This window comes from Orycteropus afer, unplaced genomic scaffold (assembly GCF_000298275.1).
Source record: "Orycteropus afer afer isolate SDZICR_OR568_19922 unplaced genomic scaffold, OryAfe1.0 scaffold00073, whole genome shotgun sequence".
NCBI lineage: Eukaryota > Metazoa > Chordata > Mammalia > Tubulidentata > Orycteropodidae > Orycteropus > Orycteropus afer.
In genome coordinates this window covers 1562449-1570569 of record NW_006921660.1, presented here as the reverse complement: position 1 = coordinate 1570569, position 8121 = coordinate 1562449, and the positions used below count along the sequence as shown (strand labels likewise).

Here is an 8121-nt window from a genome sequence, read left to right as displayed (position 1 = left end):
CAGTAACGTCTAGTCTATTATTCCTTTTCTTATTTTGTTTCTCTCATTTCAAGCCACTGACTGCTGGTAGAGATGGTGAGTCCCCAACTTTGCACTTACTATTCAAAGGGCCTTCTTCTGGTTGCCTGTTAACTTGGCAGTATGAAGACCCCACAGAAAAATTATACTGGACTGGCACAATCCTGCTCAGCTCCAGGGGAATTATTCATGTTGTAGAGTGTATGAATGCCATCCCTGGAGCTCAAGGCCATTTACACAGCCTACAGTGTGAATGTGCTGAATTGGGCAATGTGGTAGCACCAAGACACATCACATAGAGGCTTAGCCTGAGGCCGTTATTCTGGGTCCAGTTCTTTGTAGCTTTGCACCTTTCTCTCTGAGGAGATCCAATGCCTTTGCTAACACACACACACACACACTCACACTCTATCACTAGCACCACCACTATTTCTAAATACTGTGGACTTTCATAAGTAGGAATCAGTTTGATGTCAACTAACAATAAATAAAAGTAAAGATGCAATTCTCCAGTATTCCATAGCTTTGCCATGTTGCTTGCAAAAGAAAAAAATAAAAACATCTTTAGAGGGAACAGAGCCCAGCACTCATTCCTCCAGCATTCTGGCCTCCTTCAGGGCACGAAGTCTGTTTGGATGGGCCAGTGTGTAGACTGGAACAGGCCTGACATTCTCACAGCTATGGGCTCTATGCCTCTCTAGCTGTGGATCACAGGGTGCTATACAGTAAGAGTCCATTCAGCTGTTAAGGCGAGATGCATGTGAAAAAGATTATACTGCCAAGCGGAGTGTTGGATTATTTGGAGGTATTTGTATGAAAAGCATGTTCCACATTTTCATTTTTGGCATGGCAACAAGCTGTAGGGATGGCTAACATTTTGGATATGTTAGAAGCAACATTGTTTAAACACAGAGCTATTCCAAAGTTCCAGCTCTGCTCATCTGCCCTGCACACTCGGCTCCGCTATTCTGCTTTGCTCACACCATCTAGTCTGTAACACATTATTCCAGCTCATCATATGTGCGGTTTTCCAGCACTTGTGGGCAAGAAAAAGAAAGCAAAGTAGGTAGGAGGTAGGATCATATAACCCACATGATTTATAAACCATGTGATGAAAATATTTACTTAAAGTTACTTTCCCCAGACCCTGTCCTTCCTTTCTGCCTCACTTCCCAAAGGGGGTGGGGAATTAAATGTGTTATCTCTCAATTTTTAAGTATTTAAAAAGCATTTTGCCTCCAACTTGTCAATCAGAGTCTGACCCACTTTGACAAGTGTTCATGGAAGTGGAGTCATTCTAAGGAACTCTAGTGGCACAGTAGTTAAAACATTCAGTTTCGAATTGAAATGTCGATGGTTCACACCCCGCAGCCACTCCACAAGAAAAAGATGTGGCAATCTGCTTCTGTAAAGATTTATAGCCTTGGAAACCCTACAGGGCAGTTCTGCCCTGACCTATAGGGTCTCTATGAGTTGGAATTGACTCAATGACACACAACAATAATGGAGTCATTCTGAGAAGGAGCAAAGGCAGGGGTGTTGTTTTCTCCTTTCCTAGCTCTGTGGGGTGATTGATGCTCCCTGTGATGAGAGGTAACTGATGGAGAATCCTAACCAAACTTCATCAGCTCTATGTCAGAGGCAATCTTAGTTCAGGTTGAGGTGTATGGTTAGCTCTAGTGATCGTACACAGTGTATGCCTCCTTTCAGTGTCCACCCATTTTGTTCACAGATTCTTTCTCTTGGGCAGCTAAAGGTCTTGACTTCTCCACACTTGAACACCTACGGTTCTTCTGCCTTGACCCTACCCAAAAGATTCATTCAAGAGTCAAGGTAGTCTTAAGTTAACTCATTTGAGAGTCCCCAACATCTGTCTTTCTTGGTTGCTGATTCCTACTGTGACCTTCACCTAGTCTCCTATTGTGACTTCCATTTCTAGTGATTCTTGAGACTGGGTAAGATTTTGTCCCAACCTGTTTTGCCAATTGGTTTCCCTGACAAAGACTCTGTGTGTTACTCAGGACAGCAATACTAATTCATGCATTTTTCAAGCTTAGTTGCATGATTCTAGGTGGAAGAAAAAGAAAGATCTATGTTCTAATATACTAATGTGCTTTGTATTTCTAAGAAAAGGTAAGTGTAGGCAGTTCTACCAATCTTGCCAATCTTATTTGATCACAGAGCCTCTCTTTTGCAAAATACTTACTAATATTTTCTGAGATGCAAGCATTCACTAAATCATGGCTAGAGAAAGGCTGACACTGGTATTATTTCTCCATACTCTGATAATATGAGAAAGGAAATCCTGATCCTCAGTACTTTCCTATTTTCAAGTCAAAATGTCCAGAGTGTCCCTACCTGAAATTACTTGCTCACAATTACTCTCTGCTAGCAGTTAACAATCACCGTTCAAGAGTCTTGCTAACTCACTGAGACATTATTTCACCTCCACCTAGATTTCCTAGTTCACTCTAGGATTCATTACTGGTTGTAGAAATAGGAAGAACAATGGTTTGGCTAAGAATTTGGGAAACTTACTTGAATGAGTCAAGAGCATCGCTGACTGCATTGGCAAAATTGATATCCGTTGGGACATTTTTATATTCTAGGCAGTAAGTAGGTCTGACACCAAGAATTTCAACCTCACAGCCTAAGAAGAAAAAACATGGTAAGTGGTTATTTTTTTTTCAATAATTGAAGTAAAATTATGACCTTATTTCAGGAAATAAACACCATTAGTCAAAAGAAAAAATTTTGTTCATTTTCATAAAACAAGATATCTTAATTTGTTGCTGATATATTTAACTGTAATTTTGTTTAACTAGGGCAAAGGTTCTCAAATGTCATGCCTATGCAATACTGGTGTACTATGGCTGAAGTATGCTGTAGCTAAAATTGATAATGGCTGCCTTTCTCAATTTGAAACAAACAAAAAATTAATTAGTACATATTAATGTCTTCATTGGGAGCTCTGGTAGCATAGTGGCTAAAGCACTTGACTGCTAACCAGAAGGCTGGCGGTTCAAACCCACCAGCCACTCCTCGGAAGGAAGGTTGGGCATTCCTACTTCCGTAGTGATACTGCCTCAGAAACCCAAGGAGGGGTCGCTATGAGTCGGGGCCAACTCGATGGCACATAACAACAACAACAACACAATGTCTTCATTAAAATCTTTTTCCATATACATTTTTGTAACTATTGAGTATTCTACTGTAGATCTGTGCCTTCTCTAGAATCAGGTATTAGATAGTATCTGATTCGTTAGAGAATTATGAAATGAATATCTCACTATTCTGTGGCACTATTCAAAGACTAACAGGAGTTAGGGATATTGCACTAGATAAACAAGCTTTAAAAATACTGAATGAAAGTGAGGACTCTGAGCCCTGACCTTGGCTCTCTCAAAGTGGAGTAAAAGAATCAAAAGCATTCAGATTTTAGGAGCTGCTATAGCCTCAGTTTCTGTGCTCTGGACCACTGGACAAGTAAAAGTAGGTTTCACTGGTAAGAGATACTCAACTCTGTTATCAGAATTTATGACAGGGGAGGGATGAACTGCTCTGAACAGTTTTAGTCAATTGACTACAGATTTATTGAGCACCTACTATGAACTAGTCACTCTGTTAATACAACAAACAAACAAAAACTCATTGCAGCCAAGTTGAGTCTGACTCATAGCAACCTATAGGACAGAATACAACTGTCCCATAGGGTTTCCAAGGCTGTAAATCTTTACAGAAGGAGACTGCCACATCTTTCTCCTGCAGAGTGGCTGATGGATTCAAACTGCTGACCTTTCAGTAACCAGGCTAGTGCTTAACTGCTGCACCAGTAGAGCTTCTTATGTTCACATGTTGTTGTTGTTGTTATGTGCTGTTGAGTCGTCTCTGACTCATAGCAAACTTATGTATGATGGAACAAAACACTGCCCAATCCTGTACCAGCCTCAATATCCTTACTATACCTGAGCCCATCGCTGTAGTGACTGTGTCTATCCATCTCATTGAGGGCCTTCCTCTCTTTCGCTGACCCTCCACTTTACCAAGCATGACATCCTTCTCCAGAGAAAGGTCCCTTCTGACAACATGACCAAAGTAAGTGAGACAAAGTCTGGCCATTCTCGCTTCCAAAGAACATTCCAGCTGCACTTCATCCAGGATGGATTTGTTAGTCCTTTTAGCAGTCCACAGTACTTTCAGCATTCTTCGCCAACACTACAGCTCAAAAGCATCAACTCTTCTTCGGTCCTACTTATTCATTGTCCAAGTCTCACATGCATATAAGGTGATTGAAAATACCATGGCTTGGGTTAGGCACATCCTAGTCTTCAAGGAGATATCTTTGCTTTTCAGCACTTGAAAGAGGTCTTTTGCAGCACATTTGCCCAATGCATTATGTCTTTTGATGTCTTGATTGATGCTTCCATTGGTGTTGATTGTAGACCCAAGTAATAAGAAGTTTTTGACAACTTCAATCTTTTCTCCATCTGTTGTGATACTGCTTATTGGTCCAATAGTGAGGATTTTTGTTTTCTTTAAATTGAGGTGTAATACATAACTATAGACTGCAGTCTTTAATTTTCATCAATAAGTGCTCTAAGTCATCCTCACTTTCAGCAAGCAAAGTTGTGTCATCTGCATATCGCAGGTTGTTAATAAGCCTTCCTCCAATCCTGATGTCACATTCTTTTTCACATAGTCCAGGTTCGAGGATTATTTACTCAGCATACAAGTTGAATAAGTATGGTGAAAGATACAATCCTGATGAACTCCTTCCTGATTTTAAACCATGTAGTATCCCCTTTTTCTGCTCGAACAACAGCCCCCTGGTCTATATACCAGTTCCTCATGAGCACAATTAAGTGTTCTGGAATTCCCATTCTTCTCAATGTTATCCACAATTTGTTATGATCCACACAATCAAATGTTTTTGCATAGTCAGTAAAACACAAGTAAACCTCTTTGCAGTATTCTTTGCTTTGAGCCAAGATCCATCTGACATCAGCTATGATAGCCCTTGTTCCACATCCCCTTCTGAAACCAGCTTGCATTTCTGGAAGTTCTCTGTCAATATACTGCTGCAACCGTTTTTGAATTGTCTTCAGTAAGATTTTACTTGCATGTGATATCAATGATATTTTATATTCACATGTAGTGGTTACCAATAATGTATAAATCAGAGTTTTCATTCTGGAGAATCCCATAATCTAACCTGCCAGAAAGAGCCAAGGAGAGAAAAAAAAAAAAAAAAAAAAAAAGCCCTAATGCTGTTGAGTTGATTCCAACTCTGAGTGACCATATAGGACAGAGTAGAATTGCCCAATGGGGTTTCCTAAGCTGTAATCTTTACAAAAGCAGACTCCCACATTTCTCCCATGGAGTGGCTTGTAGGTTTGAATGGCTGTTCTTTCAGTTAACAGCCAAGTGCTTAACCACTGTGCCACCAGGGCTCCTCAGTGAGAGTGGACATAGATGGAAACAGTGAAATATGTCAAGTTGAAAGTGAGGTGCACACTTATTTGGTGGTGTGGGACTCAGATGAGGGGCAATAATTTTCATTGCATGTAAAATACCATAGTAGAGGTAGAAACAATATGTGGCAAACTAGATGAGGGGCTCAAACTCAGATGAGGGACTTCCTCCTGGAAGCCTTCCTTGAATCCCTATGCTGAGTTCAGTCATGAATAGACTGCTAATAGCTAATGTAATGGAGGCTGCAGGTTGGGAAGGGAGCAGCATCCCAGGCAAAGACAGCAGTATGAGCAAAAGTTCAGAGATGAGAAATAATAAGATGCATGTGGAGAACTGTAAGCACAATAAAATGCCAAGCAAGGAGTGCCTGGAGAGCAGATGTTCTCTTTCTTGTATCCCAGGGAAAATGATTTCCAAGGTGGGAGTGAGTGAAAGTGGGACAAGTAGAGAGTATGAAGAGAAAGGAGTCTCTCTGTCAGGAAATACATTTTGATCCCATTTCTGAGTATATCTGTCAGTTGGTTACAGCTGATTTATAAGAAGATGGGGCAGCCTCCAGGAAAAACACCTTCATCTGGCATATTATAGCAATATCTGAGTACTCTGCAGAGGTTCTGTCCTACTTCCCCTGATATCTTTAGGTCAGGGAAAGGAAAGGCTGTCTGGGAAAACTGGGAAAGAATCTAGAAGGCAGTTTCCTTTGCTAAGACCTGTGTACTGAGCAGGGTGAAGAGGCTATATGACTTAGGAGTGAATCTTGCCCATGAGTCTGTATCCACTCTGTGTTCAGTGCCAGAAACCCAAAACCAAGTAAGGCCTCATCTATTCCTCAAGAGATTAATAGCCTACTACAAGGTGTCTGTTTCTGACATTTCTGACATATGGGTATGTGTGTCTACAAGTAAAGGAATTTTAGCCACAGTTTTGCAGATAAAGCAAACTACATACATTTTGGTGTTTGCATATTAATATCAAATCATATGTGTTTTTGTATACTGAAAGATAATCAAGGTAGCTCATATTATTATATGTTTCCTTCTCCTTTTATTGCATTAAAATGAATCTGGGCTTGACATTGGCAAAGTAACATACTTTACTTGAGAAATTTGCCTTTGCCTCAGGTTGAAGTAGGTCACAAGCCATGTATCTATCTATTAATTACATGTAAAATACTATAGTAAAGGTAGAAACAATATGTGACAAACTAGAACTATGGTTACATTGTTATGTTATTTAATTTTTTTTTTAAATTACAATTAATTTTAATTTAATTGAAGACCATGACAGTAGCCCACCAGAAATTAGGGGTAGGGCAGGAGAAGTGAGAGAAATTCTCCCAAAGTAGATAAAATCTTTACTGAGGGCAAGGCAACAGCTCATCAAAAGCTAGAAATAAGACCTCGGGGTGGAGAGGAATTTTCTGAGTTCCGGGAAATTAAGCATAAGGCTAGAGAGAGATATATAAAGATATATAGAGAAAAACCTCCTCAGTGACCCAAAAAGCTGGCAGCAGAAATATAAAGCATAGAGAATTCTTACTGTACAAAGTCCAAGTCCTTCTAAAGGAATAATCCTGACCCTGCCCTCATAATATTTGAACTTAGTTGTTAAATAAGACTAACAAAAGCTTTATAAAATGTCAGACCTAGGCCAACTACAGATTAGGTTGACTTAACTCCCACTGTGGATGCCTGGTGCAGATAGAGACATGTCCTTTTCTACACTCTGTACTGGGAGCTCTACTATTATTTTACACACAATGTCTAGCACATAATCAAAAATCAGAAGATATACTGAAAAGCAGGGAAATGTGCTTCATAATTAAGAGAAAAAGTTGTTGATAGAACCATATGACACAAAAGTTGACCAGAAAGGGTAAATATGAAAGAAATTTCTTTAAAAGATTATTGACTATTTAGTTAAGAAGATCGAGTCTTACCTGTAGCCCACACATTTGTCTGCTTTAGCATCTTAATGCCTGAAAAACTAGGTGCAGCAGTTTGAAGCAGGGATTCTGGTGCTCTGAATAGCTCATTAATTCAGAGAGGCCAAACTCAGGGAGTAGGAGAAGAAAGGAAGGAGAGGGAGGGTAAATAGCCAGAAAGAATAAAAATAAATGAACCTACTCTGCAGTGCACCAACTGGCTGGTGAGATGAGACATCGGAGGGCTCCCTGGGGCAGTGGAGACTATGCACTGGAGGACCTGGGCCACTCCCCAGATCTACCTTCAGCACTCACTTTTATCAGTAAATTTGGGACTGCTGCTAAGTGGGAGGGCAGCATTTCTGAGAAGTGGAGCAGAGACACCTCTGGCTCAGGATGCCACTGAATTGGGAGCAGAGAGGGAAGCATGCTGCAGGTGGGCAGGCCCTTGGATGAACTCATGGCACGGACCAAGGCAGCTATTCCAGGACAGCTTTTTGTCATGTAGGAGCCTGGAGTATGGTGTTTTTGAGGCTCTCTGAACCTGGCAGAAAGTGGCATCCCCCTAACCATTGAGGTCTTTGCCAAACTTGAGTTGCGAGCCTGTGAGTAACAGTAAAACATCATCATTAGCAGCTTACTCAAAGCCCCAGAAATGGCTACTGGCACCTTGGAGCTTTTTTTCTCTTTTCTTCCTCCTTTCTCCA

At 40.6% G+C, this 8121-nt stretch overlaps 1 protein-coding gene across 1 annotated transcript in view; it reads right to left on the bottom strand.

Annotated features, from left to right (window-relative positions):
• The window catches only part of ENPP6 (ectonucleotide pyrophosphatase/phosphodiesterase 6), a 166811-nt gene that overhangs the window by 43789 nt on the left and 114901 nt on the right, over positions 1-8121 (bottom strand). Inside the window, exon 3 of the mRNA XM_007940874.2 lies at positions 2557-2668. Within this exon, the coding sequence (XP_007939065.1) occupies positions 2557-2668 (112 nt within the window). The remainder of the gene's footprint in view (positions 1-2556; positions 2669-8121) is intronic.